This window comes from Zonotrichia leucophrys, chromosome 7 (assembly GCF_028769735.1).
Source record: "Zonotrichia leucophrys gambelii isolate GWCS_2022_RI chromosome 7, RI_Zleu_2.0, whole genome shotgun sequence".
Classification (NCBI taxonomy): Eukaryota; Metazoa; Chordata; class Aves; order Passeriformes; family Passerellidae; genus Zonotrichia; species Zonotrichia leucophrys.
In genome coordinates this window covers 170,604-191,778 of record NC_088177.1, presented here as the reverse complement: position 1 = coordinate 191,778, position 21,175 = coordinate 170,604, and the positions used below count along the sequence as shown (strand labels likewise).

The 21,175-nt window shown below is 40.9% G+C and overlaps 1 protein-coding gene across 8 annotated transcripts in view; it reads left to right on the top strand.

Moving 5' to 3' along the window:
• Positions 1 to 21,175, top strand: part of TANC1 (tetratricopeptide repeat, ankyrin repeat and coiled-coil containing 1) — a 57,119-nt gene that overhangs the window by 26,765 nt on the left and 9,179 nt on the right. For 7 of the 8 annotated variants that reach the window (XM_064718902.1, XM_064718900.1, XM_064718905.1 and 4 more), the window contains 15 exons: positions 2,267 to 2,368; positions 3,854 to 3,975; positions 4,923 to 5,112; positions 8,414 to 8,671; positions 9,251 to 9,370; positions 10,378 to 10,659; positions 11,504 to 11,658; positions 12,832 to 13,063; positions 14,061 to 14,227; positions 15,478 to 16,085; positions 17,335 to 17,443; positions 17,656 to 17,778; positions 17,940 to 18,176; positions 18,796 to 18,981; positions 20,861 to 20,939. In XM_064718902.1, coding sequence (XP_064574972.1) covers positions 2,267 to 2,368; positions 3,854 to 3,975; positions 4,923 to 5,112; positions 8,414 to 8,671; positions 9,251 to 9,370; positions 10,378 to 10,659; positions 11,504 to 11,658; positions 12,832 to 13,063; positions 14,061 to 14,227; positions 15,478 to 16,085; positions 17,335 to 17,443; positions 17,656 to 17,778; positions 17,940 to 18,176; positions 18,796 to 18,981; positions 20,861 to 20,939 — 2,970 coding nt within the window. The remainder of the gene's footprint in view (positions 1 to 2,266; positions 2,369 to 3,853; positions 3,976 to 4,922; positions 5,113 to 8,413; positions 8,672 to 9,250; positions 9,371 to 10,377; positions 10,660 to 11,503; positions 11,659 to 12,831; positions 13,064 to 14,060; positions 14,228 to 15,477; positions 16,086 to 17,334; positions 17,444 to 17,655; positions 17,779 to 17,939; positions 18,177 to 18,795; positions 18,982 to 20,860; positions 20,940 to 21,175) is intronic. The other variant, XM_064718901.1, reaches the window with a different exon arrangement.

Genomic DNA, 21,175 nt, shown 5'->3' with positions numbered 1-21,175 from the left:
TTCAATTAAAACTTCTAATTAATAAGCAAATTAATCCTCATACTGATTCGTGAGACTAGACTAGGTCAGAGAACTGGTTTAATCTCAGGCTGCAGTTGTGTGCCCTGCCCATGGGAGCCCTGGGGACTGCTCCTCCTGCAAGCACTAAGCTGTCCCAGCTCCAGGGTCCTGCATCAGGCAGTCTCTGGGGTCAGCACAGCTACAGATCCCCTTTGTCCTGACAAGAGGGAAACGACAGAGCTGCACAAGTTACAATGATCTTCTGAGACATCAGCTCTTCTGCAGTCAAAAAAGCGTTAAGAATTATTCACAAAATAATAGATGTGGTATGGAATTGTATAAATCTGTAGTTTGTTCCCCTTGGGAGGAGACCAGCTTTAAAAATCTGCACTAGATTTAGGACAGAGCTAGAACAGGCTTCAGGAATGACTGTTGGTGTGGGATGGCCCTGAAGAGAAGTTACGGTCATAGACTGGAGTGATGTTTGTGTGCCTAGGAGAAAGGCAGCTGTAAAATGGAGACCATGCAGTCACTGTGTCTGGCAGTGTTGTGTTCACCTGCTGATGTTACAGAGTGTGAGAGAAAGGCTGGAGTTAGTTCCTGGAAGAAAAATCCATCTAAACTCCTAAAGGCCACTTTTGCCTCAGGACACGATAAGGCACTCAGCAGCAGTCACGAGAGCACAGCAGGGAGTGTGATACTCCTCTGCAAATTTGCTGCTGATAAAGCACTGTCCCAGATGAACATTCTGTCAGACCTGATTCAGCCACCCTACACTTCTGTAAAAGAGCTGCTGTTCTGCAGACACACTTCACATTTAAATGAGTCCTTTTCATCCAAGGGTTAATTCATGCGTCCTCTTCTAGATTAGTGCATGAAAATAAATTTACCATGAATTCTCCTACTTGTTGCAGTGTTGTATATTGGATTTGCAATTACTGTTAAGTCACTTCCACAGCAGTTTGTGAGGAACAAAATTCAGTAAAGGGTTTCCTTCACAGCTTAAAGCATGAGTGTTAAAAATACATCCTGAAGATCTTCCTGTGTTGATCTAATTCCACAACTGCTACACGGTTTTTTTGGTTCTTTTAGAATGAGTGCTTTTTGTTGTCCAACTTTGATATGTTTGATTATACTTCTGCTTACAAATGACAGGTGTAGACTATTGTCTCCCCTAAAGAATGGGATTTTGTTTCAAAGGAATGCATTTTCAGCTGCTTTCACCAGGGCCAATGGCCTTTATTTTTGTTAGACAAGTAGCGTTGGAAGAGCCCCCTCTGGTGTTGGTGCCGAGCTGATCGTGTAAAAAGTGAAATCGACTCAAGAATCTCTACTAGAGATATAAATATGTGTTCATATAGGACTGACACTTCCTCACCAGGATTTCTTCACTAAGAAATTAGGTAGTCACCATGTTCCCATATTGCACTTCTAGCGGAAATCTGAAAGAACAGGTGAATCCAGCCAGATCGTTCTGGGCAAATGATGTGTGTTACCCTGTGATGGGGTGGCCAGGCCTTCACAGCTCTGTGGCAGTGTGACCCTAGGAGCCTGAGGCCACAGAGGAGAGATGCAGCTTTTCTTTAAAAACAGTCGAGAGTCTTAAAGTGCTCAGGAAAAACAGCAAGAAATCGATGTAATTTTCAGAGACTTAATGTAGCATCTGAGGCTGCTGCCAAAAGGAAAGATGGGGTGCTTAATGTGACTGAAGTGCCACAGCCTAAATATAGGGTGGGATTTTAATAAACAAAGTATGAGAGAGCTTTGGTGTGCCCTTGAACTCTGAACCAGGGAGAAGGATGCTTTTTGAAGACCTGAACTGAGGGAGGGGGAAAGTCTCTTTATGAAGGCCAACGTGGGACAGCTGGCGTCAGACCTGCAGTGCTCCCTGAAGGGGTTTTGCTCTGTTGGTGTGGGAAGTGTGCAGCAGGAGGAGGCATGGTTGAGAGCCAAGGTGAGGTCCTGAGTTACACATCAGTACTGAGAAGAGTAGGGAGACCAACTACTGGGGTTACAGGCAGTATGCAGCTTACACACCACATACAATGGGTTTGTTTTCTAGCAGCCTTCGTGTTCTGAAAGGCCTGGAGCATGTGTTTCTCACGAGAGTGGAAGTGCAGCAGCTCGCTGATCTTTGTGATAACAGCTGTGTGTGTAAGAAGTAATTTCTCTGCTTTTTTTACCTTGTAGAGGGTAGATACAGGACACAGGAACTCTGTGGTCCGTGTGGAAACAGTTGGGTATGCTCTGTTCGTTCCCGTTGCAGGTCCGGTCAGGAAGCCCAAGTATGTGGAGAGCCCCAGGGTGCCAGGGGAGGCAGCCCTGGCCCTGCAGAGGCGGCCGGAGCCGGGAGAGCCCAGCGCCAGTGGTGAGCGTCCGTCTGTCTGCCTGCTGGGTGTCTGTCTGCCCGGCTGTGCTGCTGTGGGCTGGGATCCTCGTTCTGTGCTGGCAACAGGCTTTTGCAGGGGGGGCTGCTTGACGTTACACCCACACTGACTTTAGAGCCGTCTCAGTTCCTGGGGCTGCTCATGTGCTGCAGGCAAAGTGATGTCCCAGTGTCATTGTATCTTCTGGCATTTTTCTGAACTTGTTTTTTATTATAAATTGACTCAAATGTGTAGCTTTGCATTCCTCTCTGCGCTTCATTTTAGAAATTTTGTATAAGTTTGCTGATTAAGGCCGTAACAGTTAACTCCTGTGTTGGCAAAGCTGGGAGAAGCCATCTCCCTAAAGTTAATTGGTGTTCTTGGAAAGTTTCGTGTTGGTTAAACTGACTAGTACATGACAGAGTGTGGCTTTTACAGCAAATGTCATGACATAAGTCAGTATATTTCATGTCTTTTTAGATTAATTTTTAAGTTTAACTAACCTCATTAAGGTCAGTGGATATAACTGATGATGTTCCAGGTGAAAATTTTCTTTTCTTCTTCTTGTTTCAATTTTAAAGGAAACTACCATTTAAAAAAATCAATGTTTTCTTTCTAAAATAAAGGTGCTTAGTAGCAGAAGTAGAAATACTTGAAATTGTTTTCACCATCTACTTGATATAGTATAGTTAGCCTGGTTGCTCTTGTGCCTTTATCTTCACAGCCATCTTCTAGTGCTGGCATAGGACAGGCCTATGTATATAATTTTTTAGTAATGGATGAAAGAATTAAATGCCCTGTAAATGTTCCTGTCAGAGCAGATGGTCACAGGTTGGTGGGTGATGCCAGATTGCTGGCATAATAGAAGGAAAAGGGCTAGAAATGCTTGTTTGTGAGATGCCATCTGCAAGAGTGTGTACCTGGGCAGAGCTGTGCTTGGCTGCTTTTGTTGCAGGTTGCCTCATTTTGAGTTTTGTCTTGTTATATCTGTTGGATGCTGGAAGACATTTCAAAGCATGGTACTGATAAAACTAAATATCTTGGCACCAGAAGAGCTGGGACCTTTAGAACTGATGTCACATCTTTTGCATAGCAAGCAAAACAAAAATGTTTGGTACTAGTTCTGGTGTTAATTGTGAGATTACAAAACATCTGTGTTATTAACCTCTACTCTTCACATTTTTATATGACAGAAATAGAATTTCAGCTTGCTACAAAACTTTGATAGCATTGAGTTAATACTGCTCTTAGGAGAATTGTTGTGTTATGTTGGTCATGAGTCCAGTGATGAACTGATTGCACTTAAACATTTCTGGTTTGACTAGCAGGTGGGTTTTTCCTCCCCTAGATTTGTGCAGTTATGCAGAGGATCCAAGACCCTCCAGGAATTAAACGTCTGGAGGACAATTTGGTTGTACTTTTTCTACCTCTTTTAGTAGTTCCCAAATAAGACTCTAACCTTGAACTTTTTTCCTCCCAATCCAAAGCAAAGCCTGACAAAGACTCAAGCTGTTCTCCTGCAGCACAAGAATTGATGACAAGACTGGGGTTTTTACTGGGAGAAGGGATCCCAACTTCTGCTCACATGGAAGAGAAAAGTGAAGTTATGGTAGGATAATGGAATATAATCTTTTAATGTTCATCCTGTTTCAGAGAGGACTTATCTTGTTTTGTCTATCTGCTAGTTGCAGTTATTTGGTATCTACCCAAATACCAACCATTTAAATAGTAATACAGTAATAGAATTTGATTTCAATTTTAACAAGTGTTTGTTTTCAAGAATTCAAGACCAATTCACATTTTCAAAACACACAAACTGAATAGATTTCTCATCACTTCTGGATGTTAAATCTAGTCTACTGTGAATGTGAATAGCTTCTAAAATTTGCTCTGCTTTTAGTATTTAGGAGGAAATTTTTGCCTTCTCTTTGCAGTGATTTCCAGGAATGGAGAAGGCCAGCATTTTGTTAAAATGGGAGCTTGCTTGGGGAGAGGAGTGTGTTTATTTCTTCCTGAGAAGTTCACTTCAATCAGACAGTCCTTCTCTGTCATTTGGGGTAGAGGGATTGGAGTGAAGCAGGCAGCTACTATGCACATGAAACTCATCTGCTAACTAAAACTTCACAGTAACTACCAACCTCTGTTCCTCCCCCTTGCTCTCTCCACTTTTAGTCCCAGCCCTCCTAAATCTTTGTGCATCGGTTTGGGTTTTCACACTGATAGTGAAAAATTAGTAAGACTGTAGTTCTAGGTTTCTTCAACTCAAAGAATAAATACAAGAGGTGGAGGGGAGGGGTATCCAGTAAAGTGTTAAATAGAGAAGAGATCTGCCTCACTACAGCTTTTTTACTGAACTGTGAAAATCCCTTTTTAATTCAGGGGTCACTTTTTAAGAGTAATATGAAAGATGAAGATTCCCGGTCTAGACAAAACTTTCACTTCTAGAAGTTTTTACTTGAGAAATGGGCTCTTTGCGTTGCTCGTACTCTCCCTCAGCTGGAGGTGTCTGGTTTTCTGCCTGCTGTGCAGTGAGCGTTCCTTGCTGTTCCCCGGCAGGGTGTGGGCGCCAGCCGGGGCGTGAGCCCGTGTTCCACCCTCACCAGCAGCACGACGTCGCCCAGCACCGAGAGCCCCTGCTCCACCCTCAACAGCTGCGCGGGCAGGGCAGCGGCCGGCAAGGGCAGCCCCTGCGGCACCATCAGCACCCCCAGCTCCACCCTGGAGAGCAAGGACAGCGGCATTATCGGTGAGCGTTCTCATCAGCACGTCAGAAATTAGTTTCCTCTTAATTGTGCAAGTCTGAGCAGCTGCTGTCTGTCACCGTGTTGGGTTTTACACTGTCTATGGATCCCATTTGGAAAGATTGAAATCCTGTTCTTGGCTACAGCAGCTGCTGTTATGTGTGCATTTCTCTCCTTTTGTTTTCCTGGTGCAGTTCTAATTTCTCCACTTTTTCCTTTGAAATAATCATTTTCCTCTGTTTTTCATCCATTTCTTGTTTTATTATGCCTTTTTTCTTTTCCATTCCAGAGGTCTTAACAGTGCTTTTCATAATGGAGAAGCACAGCAGGGCTTGAAGTTGATTTAATTTCCAGCTGAGGGAACAATAATTGGTGTGATTTCTTATGAGAATAGCCTAAATTAAACTGTTTTTAAGAAGTGCAGACTTTTGAGTAATCAGCATGAAATGAAGCTAATATGGGACATCGTGGAAGAGATGAAATGGTGTGATCCTCTGTTGAAAGATGGCTGAATTGAGGGTATATGTGCATCTTGTGTGGGGAGTCCATGACCATTGGAGGCTGCCACCCTCACAGCCAACTGTTACCAGCTCCTTGTACCAACCAGCTGAGTAAAAATCATTTTTACTGGTCAGTTACCCTAAGAGACGTTGTTTGTCATGGGTCAAAAGACTCCTGTATAAAACTTAAGCGTTTCAGTTGAAGAAAGTTATTTTGTGTACTCATTCCATGTCAGATTGATACTTGATCAACTTTGTATAAGATCTAGTTTTGAGATAGCCTGAACATCTTGATGTAAGAAAAGGATATATCCAAATTGTTGCTTTTGGAAAAAGAGCACAAATGTAGATACTGATATGAACATACTAGCCTGACATATTAGCTTGACAAGCTTGAAATACTCCAAGAGTATGTCCATGCTCTAAGTAAGGTCAGAATGGCCTCATATTTGTTTTAAATAGTGTACTGGCATGACAACATCATTACTACATAACTTTGTAAGTACCAGTGTTTTAAAGAAAATATTTTAGAACGGTGATAAAAGTTACTTATTGAGCTACTGAAAAGGAAGGATGAGTGCAAGAGCAGGGGGAACTTGCTGGTGGCTCCTTCAGTCATTCATGTGTGGTTTGTGGCTGCGGGACCGCGTGGAAGTCATCCGCTGCTCCTCTGCAGAGCTGCCGTTCGTGTCTCAAATTCCAGAGGAATTTGAACACCCCATCTCTTGGTACCCATGGCAGCACCCCTTACATCTATAAAGGCCTAAAACCAAGAAGGGAAAGAAGAGGCACCTTTCTGATAAGCGACCTGTGCTTTTGCCTTTTACATACAAGTATGTCTGTGCATTCACATTTGTTATTAGTAATGTGCATTTTAAATTGTTCAGCAAGTATGTGTTTTCTGATGACTTTGACAGAGTTCATCCAGCCATGAACATATCTTGCTCCTTCATGCTACTTATGTGGGCCTCCTTTATATTTCCACTCCTGCAATGTTTTCCAGACCAGCAGACTGATGGGAAATTGGTCTTTTCTCCCTTTTCCTCTTTTATGCTTACAGTTCAGGTTTCCTTTAGTTTTCCAGTGTTTTACTGCTGTAGCTGAATTCTTCTTTGCTTCTGTTGAAGTTGATGTAGTAGCAGCAAAGGCAAGTTTTAAACTTTAGCAAGGAGCAAAGCAGGAGAAAAGATTGGGCTGCTGGCCAAAACAAGAGCTTTGCTGGATCCTTGCTGCTGTGTCAGGATGGAAATCTTGAGCAGACAGGTTTCCTGGAGCTGCACTTCACTCCGAGGAATCAAGGTTTTAAGGATTTCATATTTCAGGAGGAGCCAGATTTTTTGACACAACAATAAAAATAAAATAAATTTGTCATATGGAAGTACAGTCTAAGTGTGTGCAAAGATTAATGGGGTGCCTGGAAAGTTGGGTTTTTTCTTCTACTGCCTCTAAATGGTATGTCATATTATTGGTATTTCTTAGAATATGAGCTCTTGAATTGAAGCATCTGATCTTCTATTTCTTATGAATGTGAGCGTAAGCTGGCGGAACGCAGAGCTGTCCAAGCACCTCACCATCCTGCATGGCTGAAGCTTCAGTGCAGCTGGTGTGGAAGATCACTTGGTCCTTCCTTGACTGGACCAGGCTCAGCATTGCAGGAGCCACCCCTGCGGTTGCATTTTGTTAGCAGTCCAGTGTGCCAGAACGTTTTCATTAAAGAATGGGCCAATTGAGTGTAGAATAGCTACAAATATGGCTTTAACTTTTGAATTGGTGGCCTGGGAAGGACCCAGAGTTCACACAGGTATTATAGTTTGAACTGGTATTGATTTCTTTAATGTTTTTTTTTTTTTTTATCCTGATGCCCTTTCATCCTATTTTGTATTTTCCTCTGTTGCATTAAAGTGTTCAAAATGCATTGAGTGTTGGTTTAATCTTCAATAAATATTTGTTGTTCAGTTGTTTTGTGAGAGTTTAATGTAAGTAGTTGAAAAAATTTTAAATTAAACAGAGTGGTTTCAGTATTAGTCATGCAAAAAGTATATATCTGCAGGGTGTTCCTAATTAGGCAAGGAGGTTAGCATAGTTTTATCAAACATTACTCAAGTAGGTCTTCAGGAATATATAAAGTCTTCACATTATTGCAGGAGGCCTTGATTAAATGCAGTCTCACACAAGTACACACTGATAACCCTCAGCTACCAAACTAGAGCATTTGGATCCCACTGGATAATGCAGTTGGTGTTGTCTCTCATCCAGGGAGTCACTGCAGAAACTGCTGCTCTGTACCACAGCATCCAAAAACACCTCAGTGGTCTTAGCTGCCTTTTGCCTGAGGGTCTCTCTGGGTCTGTGTTCCTTATTGCCTAGCACAGGAAATTTCCATAGCAGAAAATGCCCCCTTTCCCTCAAGCCTTTATTTGAGCCTCTAATTTATACTGCAGCACTCCTTAAAAAACATAAATCAATATGTTTAATGGAACCTGAAATTTTATTAATATACTCAGCTGTTCTGATTCATCATGCATCTACTCCTGTTTGCTCTTACTGACAGTGAAATGTAGTAGGTGCTTCAGAAAGGAACAGTAAATAGCTTACTTGCTGGAAGGTTTCAGTCAAGGTTGGTTTGCTAGGTGTGAGTCCAGGCCATTGTCATCCTGATGAGATTATGTATTTTAGGTAGACAGACCTCTGAACAACATTGAATTCTTGTTGTTTATGTTTCACAATGCCATTTGAGAATGAAAATTGTTATGTGTGTGTCAAATTCTTCTGGCTTGACTTTACTGTTTTTTTCCCTCTTTTTCAGCCACTATAACAAGTTCATCAGAAAATGATGATCGTAGTGGATCCAGCTTAGAATGGAGTAAGGATGGGAGTCTCAGAGCTGGAAAACACCAAGGCATCAGCCGTGATCGAAGAACAGATAATTGTTCACCAGTTGCAGAAGAGGAAGCCGTTGGCTCTTCTGAGAATCTGCCAAAAGAAGTTCCAACGGGAGAGGGTCCCCTTCCTTACACTCAGAGTTCTGCCTCTTTAATAATGCCTCGTCCAAACTCCGTTGCAGGTAAAGTCCTGAGGTCAAAACCCAAGCGTGTTCTTGATGATAGGACATTTATTTTGAATCTTTCTGTTGTTAGCATGAAAGTATCTCTACAGGATAAAAAGAAAAAAGCCTTGTTCTGAACTGAATAGATGACCATTACCTCATTTGTTTAAAACTGTGGTCCAGAAGGCTCTTAGCATGCTTTTTGGTAGGTATTGATTAGGTCAGGGCTTTTGAAACACTTCAGAAGTCCATCAGTTATTCCAGGACGCTGCCTGGTGACAGGTGGTGTATTAGCAGGTAATACCTGAAACTGCTCCAACACTTCTGACCTCGCTGATGTGGTTGTTCCTACAGTAAAAAAGAAAACTCCCTCAATGGGAGAACTGGGGGCCATTTAAACAGGGAAAAACCCAACTAAATCTTTAGTCAACTTGATTGAAACACATTTTGTAAATGTTGTAATGCAAATGAGTTTGTTGCCATTGTCTCGAAAAACTGCTCTGTAAGTAACATGCAGATGAAGGACTGTAATAAATAATAACATTCTTTGTAATTAGTGTTGAAAGAATAATAAGCTTCAGTTCTTTAATACTCTAGCAACAAGTTCAACCAAATTGGAAGATTTGAGTTATTTGGATGGACAAAGAAATACTCCTTTACGAACTTCAATTCGCTTACCTTGGCACAACACCGCTGGCGGGAGAGTGCAGCAGGAAGGTAAAGGCAGAGATATTTACATCTGCATGTCTGGCACAGTCACACATTCCTTCAGCAGTTTGGAGCGTGGCTGACCTACGGTGCTGGTGTGGAGTGCTCCTGACAAGTCACTGCATCTCTGCCAGCAAGATGCTTGCTTACTCTTTTTCCTGCACCATGCTGTGGTTTAGAGATGGAATGTGTGTGTGTATCTGTTACAACCAATAACAATTAAAGGCAGAAAAATTTAGGTGAACTCCTAGTTAAACTGATCCTGAGGATCGTATGTAGATGCTATGCTGCCCTTTTCCATTTTTGGCTTTTCACAGTCATAGATTAATGCTGAAACAGAAGTTGTGTAACACTACATTTGGCTAATGAATCTTTAGAGCATATTATTGGTGAATATTATTATCCCTGTAAATTTTAATGTATTTTATGCAATCAAACCCAAATTCTTTCCTAAGTCATCAAGTGTTTCCCAAATGTATATATCAAAGTAATCAAAGGTGTAACTACTGATCCTATAACTTGAAAAGTACAGAAGAACAAGGTAGTAATTTTTTTTATTACTTAAGGGGTTTTTTTTTAAACAGAAAAATTATGTTATTCTCTGTACCTTTTTCTGTTTCTCTGTAAATGCCTTTACAGATTTGAAGACCTAACTGTGATGGCACATAGTTCACTCTAAACTGAAAAATTGTGCTTCCCGATTTGTAAAATTATTAATGCATTATTAAGAAAACTTATTGGATTCTACAACTTACTAACTTGCGTTCCGTTGTAAAAAAATAGATTGTACTGTAGCTTTTCTCCTTTACATTTAATTTATGCAAAAATTATGGAGATGACCTGGACTGAGACAATCAGATTTTATTTTATTGCTTTCCTGGTGAAAGCACTAGAATTCATCTGATTATGACTGATAGTAACAAAGCTTCTAAATGATGTTACCTTCTGAAACCATGCTGTTTGATTGCATGTCAAGTTTCTTCTGGTAAACTTTCCTCCCTGGCACATCTTTTCAGCTCGTTTCATCCCCTATAAGCCTCAGGACATTTTGCTGAAGCCGCTGTTGTTTGAGGTGCCAAGCATAACCACAGACTCCGTGTTTGTTGGAAGAGAATGGCTGTTTCACACCATTGAAGAAAAACTGCAGAATCCTGACCCAGCAGAGAGCAGGGGAGCAGTCATTACTGGAAATGTGGGATTTGGGAAGACTGCAGTCATTTCCCGGCTGGTAGCACTCAGCTGCCATGGAAGTCGCATGAGACAAATAGCCTCCAACAGCCCAAATTCATCTCCTAAAAGTATGTTCTTTTTCTGGGTAATGGTCTGGGTTAATGTGCTGACAGGTAGTCAGGCTTCATCAAGTCTTTGGCAAACACTTTTTTCTTCCAATGAGCAAAGGAAGGAGTTAAACTTTTGTGTTCTGGCAAATACCTTCAAAGTGACATAATGTAGGCTCAGCCCATCAGAGAGGTGGTATAACACAGGCAGTGTGCAGGATCTCTTCTTCTTGTCAGGCAGTGTGTACCCCAAACTCTGAGGATGTGACTGCAGCAGGCTGTGTCTCTCACAGGTTTGGAGAGGGAGGAGTGAGTATTTTTCCTGCTGTGTACCCACTGTGTATGCTTTCTATAGAATTTTTGTTGAGGTAAGAATAAAGCTGTGGAGAAACCCCTTCTGTCTTCTACTGGGATCCATAGCATCCTGTCACCAGACCAGTCCAGTGCCTACATTAACTGGAAGGATGGTGAGACTGTCATTACTGCTATTTCCCTGCCTGACACTTCAAATATTATTATTTCTAATAATAACAATGATAAATTTCCCAAGAGTGCAGTCATATAGTAACTAGTTGTTTAAATGAGGCATTGTATGTGTAATTTTCTGAAGGAAACTCTTCACATCAGCATGGTTTTTCTTTCCGTAATTCTGTAGTTTTGATCTAAAAGTCAGTTGAGTTGTTTTAAAATAGTAAAGTTGCAAATGCATGGCTGTATTTATCAGACTTAGTTGCAGGCTTCTTTTATAATGGTATAGCACAGTTTCAAGTTTTACTCTAGCAGTAAGATAATCTGTGGTGTTTTCCTAGAAAGCAATCTCCTGTCAGCAAATTTGGTTTCTCTTGTATTTGTTGCCTTTTACGAGCAGGTGGTGACTCCTGTCAGGAGATTCCCTTAAGCCAGTTAGCCCCGTGTCCCCCTGCGTCAGGTGACACCAGTACAATGAAGACTCTGACCTGTCCTGGTGCTCCTGAATACAAAACTCAAGCAGGGGATTCTGTGAGACGCCTCGCTTCCAAGGTGAGTTTTCAGTTCCTGAGAGACGCTCAGTGTGCTGGAACCCTCAGCCTGGAGGTCAGTGTGCTTTGCAGAGCCCCCGGCAGGCTGCGGGCGCCTCTGCAGGGAATCAGCTGCCTGCCTCTTGTACTTGGCAGGTGATCACCTGAATCCTGCCTGGTCTTGGAAAGAGTAACCTTAACAATTCCTCATCAGTTTTGTGTGGGTGTGGGAGGTTGGGGTCCTTTCCTTGCCAAAGGGGCTGTGTGTTTTCTGCAGGGAGCTGCTCAGTGTGCCTTCGAAAAGCAAAATTCGAGCTGGAGGGAGGCAGGGAAGAAAAAATGTTTGGTTCTTGTATAACCCATCTATATGCTATGATACAGGTTGAGTCTGAATGCAGTTTTATTTTACATCCTCTGAAAGCCTGAAGTCATTTTTGTATTAGATTAATATGTTAGGTGTTTTATTTTTTGCCTAAGTAGTAAAATTAATGAGTTGCATATTTTATATGAATAATTGTAGGGAAAACATGAGATCTTTAACATTTGCAGTCTTTAAAGTGATACATATTCATTTGAAGCAGTGTTATGAAAACTACTGAAGTGGAGGCTTTTTATTCACTGTGAATACCATGTTTTCCTTGCAGTTTGTTTTGGGATTTTTTATCTCAAAGAAATATGGATTACAACCTGGTTTATTTTTTAGTAATACACAGCTTTGAAATACTCGGAATAAAGCCAGTTGTCGTATTTCTCCATTTGCTTATGTGAGCATGTCTTTAATAGCTGTCTGTAATTTACTTTTGCCTGATGATCAAATTAGTCCTTAAGTCATTACAGTGTGGGACATGGTGTTGTTAAATTACATATACTAGGTTACCTAGTCGGACCCTCAGGTTACTTTTGTGCACAGTTAATCAGCTGCTTACCCACTGTATTCAAATGCCATAAACTCAAGTTGCGTTTTTCTGCCAGAATCTGATACTTTGATTTCTTTTCCTTTTTGCATGCCTTGCAAGGTCAAAAACCTATTTCATTGCCTTCCTCCCTGTGTTTGAGCTGGACTGTCAGAGACTCTCAAAGTGTGGGATCTTAACACCGAAAAGGATTTTGTAGTTGAGAGAGAAATTTAAAAACACTTTATCATAACCAGCCAAAATTCTGACAGAGTAATGCTTTTCACTTTGTAATTCTGCAGGTCGTTGCTTATCATTACTGCCAGGCCGATAACACGTACACGTGCCTCGTGCCCGAGTTTGTGCACAGCGTGGCAGCTCTGCTGTGCCGCTCGCATCAGTTAACAGCGTACAGAGACCTCCTCATCAGAGAGCCTCACCTGCAGAGCATGCTGAGCCTCAGGTCCTGTGTCCAGGATCCAGCAGCAGCTTTTAAAAGGGGAGTGTTGGAGCCGCTTTCAAACCTCAGGAGAGGTACGTTAAGCAGGACGTGATTTGGAAATGAAATCTAAACTCCATAAGTCTTAGAGAAAAGTATTAAAAATAAATAAAGCAGAACGTTCGTGGACAAAGGTATTCCTTAATTGTGCTAGTTGTTTGTAACAATAATAGATGGGTTTTAAACAGGTGATCGGTGTTTAAATTAAAATTCTGTGAAACATATTAAAGGTCACAGAAACTTTATATTTACTTTTTTTTATTAGTTTGAAGTTAAAGCTGGCAAATTCACATTAAAGGATTTTGTTTTAAGATGCATTTTAGTTTTGTCACATACTTTAGTTTTCTGGGCCTAAACATCTGCAAAGTGGATGTAGGTTTTGCTTGCTTTTACAATGAATGTGGCAGTTTTCCAACAATCACAGGATATCCTAAGCTGAAAAAGACCCACCAGGATCATCAATCCAGCTGCTGTCCCTGGGCAGACACCCCAGCAGTCCCACTGTGGGCATCCCTGGCAGTGGTGTCCCAATGGTCCTGGAGCTCCGGCAGCTTTGGGACCGTGCCCGTTCCCTGGGGAGCCTGGGCAGTGCCAGCACCCTCTGAGGGAAGGAAGAGCCTTTGCTGATACCCACCCTGACCCTCCCCTGACACAGCTGCAGCCATTCCCTCCAGTACGGTGTGTAAAAGAAAGCATGTAGCAACGTGATTTTTGTATTGAATAAAGCCCTAGCAAACTCCCCTTGGAAACGGCTGCTTCCCAGCAGATGCCAGCTTGAGCACATACCTGATGTGTGGCAGAATGGCGGCTTTGCCTACGAATGAACAGAGTATATCATTCCTGTTAAACTGTTTTTAGTCTTCTAGTGTTGTTTTTAATCTCCTAAATAATGCTTAAATGCTGTAAGATGTATACTGGTGTGCATAACGATGCATTTTTGTTTCTTGACATATGGGAATTTGAGGATAAAGGTTGAGTCACTTTAACGGAGAATGTGTTTTTATCTTTTCCTTTTTTATTCTCAAATTTCAGAGCAGAAAATTCCTGAGGAAGACTACATAATTTTGGTAGATGGTTTAAATGATGCTGAATTTCATAAACCTGATTATGGTGACACAATTTCTTCATTTATCACAAGTATAATCTATAAGTTTCCTCCCTGGCTGAAGCTCATTGTGACTGTAAGAACTAATTTCCAGGTAAAAACACCTTTTAATGCTTTTCTTACTCTCAAAGACCAAATGATCACAGCTGCATTATTATGAAAAATACTGGGTTTAGAGGAACTCAAAGTCTCTTGAACTTTTTCTTCCTTCCTTCGTTACATGTTTATTTGCAGCGAACAGATGCAATATTGGAGGCCTTTTCCATTGTGAATCACTTTATTACAGCTGTCGGTAGAGTTGCTAATATAAGAAATGAAGAAATTTCAGTCTGCTCCCTTGTACTTCAGGAGTGCAGTGTTAAGGTGCAGCTGTGCTTCAGTACAGGCTCCAAGAGTTTATTTCTTCTGTGCCTTCTTACCACTAGCACTCAGAGTGTGTGGCTGCAGAGTTTTTTTCTCAACTTAAGTTTTGGGTTTAAAAAGGGATTTATGTAGCAGAGACTTATTCCCTCTCCGGAGACTGGAGAAGCGCGTCTTTGCTTAAAACATCTCACTAGTCTGAAAGTGCAATGTTTTGAAACCCATTTAATTACATAAAGTGGAATAGTTCCTTTTTGTGTTGTGAAGGTCGGGAGATGTTTGCTAAACCTTTTTAATATAGGACTCTATGTAAGAAGTTTCTTACATAGAAGTTGCAGAAGTTAGAACTTAAGTTAGAAGTTGCAGAAGTGTTTCTATTAAATAAAGGTCTTTTGGATCTTCATTTACATAAACATAAAATATTCTGTAACAGAAGCATGAAAGTGTGTTCAGGTGAACCTGCTGAAATGTCTGTGCTGTGCTGGGTACTTGCACCTTCAGGCACAAGGGGCTGGGGATGCGTGCACAGCGCCTTTCTGGTACACTCTTACTGGAAGGTGAAATGATAAGGGGAGTCTTCTCTCTCTTGTCTTTTGTGATACTTGTCAATAAAACATTCCTGCCTAATAGATCATTCCTTTTGCCTCCCTCTTTCCCTGGCCTGTCTTAGGGTCTGGTAACTGTTTTCCATTTCCTTGACTTTGAAGTGGTCATTTTTCATCCCTTTCAATTGTTGAGTTTGGTCAGTGAAATATTTGAGACCTTCCTATGAAAAATGATAAAATGTAAAAGTACTGCTCTACCTCTTATGAGGAGGCAATATTTGCAAAACCATCTCAGGGTTACTGAATTCCTTTTTAATCTGGTACTCACTACGGAAGGGAAATGTAGCAGAGATGCATCGTTGAGTTCTCAATGCTGGAATACTCTAATGTCTTTGATTTGCTTTTTTTTTTCTATTTTTCCCCCCTCTCTCCCTCACAGGAAGTAATAAATTCACTGCCATTTATTGCAATATCCTTGGATAATTTTCCAGACAACAAAGGAATTCACGATGATTTGAATGCTTATATTCAGTACAGAATTAATAACAGTCAGGAAATTATAAACAACATGTCTTTAAATGGAAAAGCTGATGCAGCTACAATTGGGAAAGTGAGTAACCACCTGATCATGAGAAGCCTGGGATCTTATCTCTATTTGAAACTCACTCTGGATCTTTTCCAAAAAGGTCATTTAGTAATCAAAAGTGCAAGCTACAAGGTTGTTCCTGTGTCTCTGTCAGAGCTGTACTTACTGCAGTGCAATATGAAGTTCATTACAAACTCTGCTTTTGAGCGAGCTCAGCCCATATTGAATGTGGCATTGGCATCCCTGCATCCCATGACAGATGACCAGATTTTCCAGGCTATTAATGCAGGACAAATAAACAGTGAACAACAGTGGGAAGACTTCAGCCAGAGGATGGAAGCCCTTTCGTGTTTTCTGATCAAAAGACGTGACAAAACACGCATGTTCTGCCATCCTTCCTTCAGGGAATGGCTTGTCTGGAGAGCAGAAGGTGAAAATACTGACTTCTTATGTGAGCCAAGGTAAATTAAAAAAGGAAAGAGAGTGATGTTAAATTACAAGCGCACCTAATGTTTTCCAAAATGAAATCTTTTGTATATTTAGAGGTAATGTGACTTAAGATTCAAAGTTTACAATGCATAATTGACTCTGTGGAAGTCAGAAGTTTGCATCTGACTTTGCTACCTTCATGGAGAAATTATAGTGCTGTATTGTTATTAACACAGCAAAATTGTTTATAATCCTGTGCAGGAGCACCTTGTTTATGTAATGTAGAATGCAGAAATAGAAGGAACAGATCATTTGTGCTTTTTTAAACATAAAAATAATGAGACATTTTGTGCTGTAATTATATCCTGCTGGCATTGTTCTAGTTTGTTCTGTAACTTTGAGAGCCAGAGGTGGTTGAGTTGGAGACAGTGGCTGTTACTGTTTGTCATGTTCTCACAGCTGGCTCCCCTTTTTTCCTTTTTTTTCATGTTGCTTGGGGTTTTCAGCTTTTGCGTTTTACAAAAGAATAAATAATGCTGACATGTAAAATTATTACCAGCCCAAGACTTGTCTGAGCTTTCAAGTGTCTGTAACAGAACCAGTTCTGTAGGTGGGACTGGGGGCTTGCAGCCTTGTGGGCCCCTGGTCTCCCCAGCAGCACTGGGAGCTGCCTGGGCCCAGGTAAAGCTTCTGATTGTGGAAAGTTCTGTTCAGAAATGTCTGAAGATGGGGTGAGAAGTCACTTCCCACAACTTCCCCCCTCAGATGAAGAGTCCAGCTAACATATGGCTAATTGCCCAGTTGTATGTGTAGTCTGATTAACAAACAGTATGTGCTAACCTTCTTTGCTCAGGGTTGTGCTGCTCTCACTGTTTCCTAGAACATTGACCACCACTAACACAGGTGCAGAATTACTAAATACATGTTTTCGCTCAAATTTCACAAGCATTCAGATCTTGTGCTTCTAAAAGGATTGGCTTCTTTCTGACATGCCTGCAGTTCCTGGCTCTGAGAATGCAAAAGGGAGCAGTATGTAAACTACTTCACAGCTGGCACAGGGCCCCCTGTGAGGGGACAGCACAGAAATAAATACCAGGAGTGTTTCATCTTCAAAATTTGCTGTTTTTCATTTTGCGTTACTTTGTTATGGAAAGAATTTTGTTTAGATATGATGGTATGTTTCAATAGTCTGGCAATGTTGAACTGTTATAACAGGCATAAAGATATGCATTTATGGAAATACAATTATAAAAGTGGTTCTCTCTTAATCCCTTTTATTAGGAATGGACATGCTCTGCTGGCTTTCATGTTTTCTCGACAGGAGGGAAAGTTAAACCGCCAACAAACCATGGAACTTGGCCATCATATACTTAAAGCTCATATTTTCAAGGTAAAGCTTGCAGCTTAGTAGGCTTTATGACCTATTCATATGAATGCATTGTAGAGGTTCTCCTCTGACTTGCTTGAATAATTTGTTGGGAGCTTATGCAAAATATTTGGTAGTGCTATCAATCCAGATTTTATTTCTTTTGATACTGAGTTGTAGATTAAAATAGGATTTCTAATTCTACAGAGAGATTTCCTGTTTCTCATTTCTGTTAGGGTCTCAGTAAAAGGACCGGAATTTCTTCCAGTCATCTCCAAGCCTTGTGGATTGGTTATAGTACTGATGGACTGTCTACAGCCCTGGCTTCTCTAAGAAACATCTACACACCCAACGTGAAGGTAAGAACAATCAGCAGGGCTGTACAGCCAGTGCTTTGTCTGGCACTGGGCAGGGGAATGCTGAAGTCAGTGTAACCCTTGAGCAGAAAAGCACCTGGATCTGAACTCTTTTGTGACAAGCAATCTGAGCAAAACATTGTTTTGTTTAAATTAAATTTTAGGTGAGTCGGCTGCTGATTTTGGCAGGAGCAAATGTGAATTACAGAACTGAAGTACTGAATAATGCTCCAGTGCTGTGTGTTCAGTCACACCTTGGGCATGAAGAAGTGGTCACTCTTTTACTCGAGTTTGGAGCTGCTATTGATGGAACTTCAGAAAACGGGATGACAGCCCTTAGTTACGCAGCTGCTGCAGGTCACATGAACATCGTGTCACTGCTGTGCAGAAAAGGTGCAAAGGTAAGCTGGTGCACAAAGATTGCCAAGCCTGCAGCTAGAAGAGTCATACAAAGGCCTAAAAAAGCTGTTGTTGATTACTTAAGTGTATAATTATCAGGCAGAGGCCTGTGGGGTGAGTCCAGACTTCTGTGAAGCATTTTGCACATGCCACTGGTCACAACCCTCTGGCAGGGCTGTTCAGCCAGTTTTGGGTGCCCTGAGCTCACTGTGCACTTTCACGACCTGTTGTCCTCAGCTTGTCAGTGACTGTTGCCAAGAGAGTGTTGGGGCCCTCTGAAGTCAAGGGCAAGGGCATCCCCTGCTCTCCTTGCCCACCCTTGGGTCCCCTCAGAGCTGCTGGCTGCCCAGCAGGCTAAGCACAGTCTCCCTTTGGCAAGCCCATGCTGACTGCTCCTGCTCACCTTGTCCTTGCTGTGTTTGGCAGTGCTCTCCGGGTTTAGTTTTTTCACACCTTCCCAGCTGCTCAGGTGAGGCTGTTGGGCCTGTAATTCCCCAGATGTTCCCCCTTGTCCTGAAAGTCAGGAGTGAGGGCTGCTCTCTCATAGTGCCCTGAAGCGTCTCCTCTCCGCAGCCTTTCACTGCATCTTTTAACCTCTGGTGATGCTTTTTCCCCCTTCAGGCCGACCTCGCAGACAAGAAGGGCCAGTGTGCTTTGGTGCACAGTGCACTGAGAGGGCACTGTGGAATCCTGGAGTTCTTGCTGGGCCTGGTTTGGGTGGCTCCCTCCCAAGAGCAGGATGCGCTGAGGAAGCGCCAGGCGCTGCATCAGGCTCTCACAGCAGCTGCCAGCATGGGGCACTGCCAGGTGGGTTGGAAATACAGGTCCTCCCAGATCTGTTGGAAATTGTCAGAACTGTACAACAGTGCTTGCAGCTGTTTTTAAAAGAGGCTTGGAAAGAATAGTTGAATATTCTGATATTTATTGTAGTATATATTAGCAGCTGGTTTAAATGCTCTAGCTGAGTATCTGATAATTCAGTTTGCTTCAGGGTTTGTTTATATGTAATTTTCTGTCTACTTTGTCCTCCCTGTCCTTGGAAGTAGTCCTAAATCTCTTGTGGTGGTGATGACTTTCTGTGTCACTGATTCACCCAAGTATGTTTCTACTTCAGGTTGATTTTTTTCTTCCAATTTTTCATTGCATGTAATCGCACAGGCTTCAGTTTTTAGCTTGATGCACATGCCAACTTACAGACTTCAGCTCAGTGTCACTTTAGACAGAAATTTGGGAAGGAACACTAAAAATAAATGTGTGTGTTAAAATAAACACATAAGAAGTACTAAAAATGCTTTAGCTATTTAGGTAATACAAGTATGTCTTCTGTTCATTGGGAAAATAAACTGTAAAATTTTACTTGGTAGAAAAGTAATGGGTAAGTAAAGATATGAATAAAGATCAACTATGCAGGAGGACTTAGTTTTGTAGTGAGTGCCAAAATGGAAACAAAATCTCTTCAATAAAGCTGTTTTAATATTTACTTCTTTTAAATCTAGTTTTAAGTTGCTATAAGATAGAGTCTGATCTTTGAAGTTGTTTAGATGATCCAAATATAGAAATATCTATGTGAAGTTAATTTATTATATGGTATATGAGCCATTGCTCTCTTACAATATAAACTTCAGGATTCTGAGCTGTGGTTAACTTGGATGAATGCATCATTCCTTTACTCCCATGAAAGTTCTTGTTTGCTGTCCACTGATTAAATGAAAGCAGTCAACTCCTGAATATCAACAAAAGAGATCACATTAATCATAAATACATACCTGAAAAATGTCCATCTTTTTCTATTTTAAGACATTAAGAAGCTGTATTCTTAGCTGAAAAGAAGATCTGTGTGTTTCATAAATTTTAATAAATTATGTCCTAGCATTTTGAATCTTAGGATTTTCCATACATTGTATACAACAGTTTTCAGACAGCCTGAAAACACACAGATCCTTTCTCCTTTCCTGCCTTTGTTTTTTCCTGCAGCATCCCAAACTTTGTTAGTATGATTCTCCTCCCTCACCTGTTGACTGCAGCCTCAGTGACCATGTGCCCCATTCAAAAATCTATTTAAAACAGTCTTGAGAAAAAGTTTTCATTTAATCATCTTTTAGCGGGTGGTTTCAAAACACAGATTTCCTTAATATTGTAGAAACACGGCAAAACTTAATTTAAAGCTTATTTCAGCTTTAAAAATTACCATTTATTGACATGTGCTTAGACCATTCTGGGAAGAAATTTAGAAAAACAGGTAACCTATAAGCAATGTGGAAGGAAAAACCTAGGTATCACCATTTTACAAAATGTATGCAAATATTCTCATTTTTGCTCTCTTGTTTTAGATGATCTGGAGTTTCCTTACTGAACTGGGAGGCTTTATTTTTGCCATTGTTTATTTTGATTATTCTGTTCTATATATGCCACATGGGAACTAATTAAATCATAGTCATGCCAAACAACAAATTCACAGAAGAGCACTGGGCTTTTTTAAAATTGTTTTCAATAACATTCACTTGTCTTAAAGTCGTTCTAAAGTCCTACTGAATTTGTTTTGAGTAATACTGATTTTCTTTTCTATTGATTATATGCATTGAGAGAGAAGCACTCTCACTTGTTTTATATATTTTTCTCCCTTGTGTCATATGAGTGACAGCTGATGCTCTTGTGGCTCACCCATCTCTGCTCAATGCTTTGGCAGGTGGTTCATTACATCTTGACAGTTGAAAAAGACCATGACATGGACATCAATGACACTGATGCCTTGTGGGGAGAAACAGGTATTTCCCTTCTTGTGTGGTTCATAATTAGCCTTGCCAATTTAAGAATAAGGAGTTTTTAATCTTACTTTTTAAATTTCATTCTCCATAATAAAAATAATGGAAAATACCAGTTTTAATAATAAAATGCAGTTTATAAGTATGGTTTTAACTTACTGAATCTATGCATCTCAAGTATTGAAAGATTATTTTATATTAAAATTACTGTAAATTACTGACTTTTTAACCAAATGGAA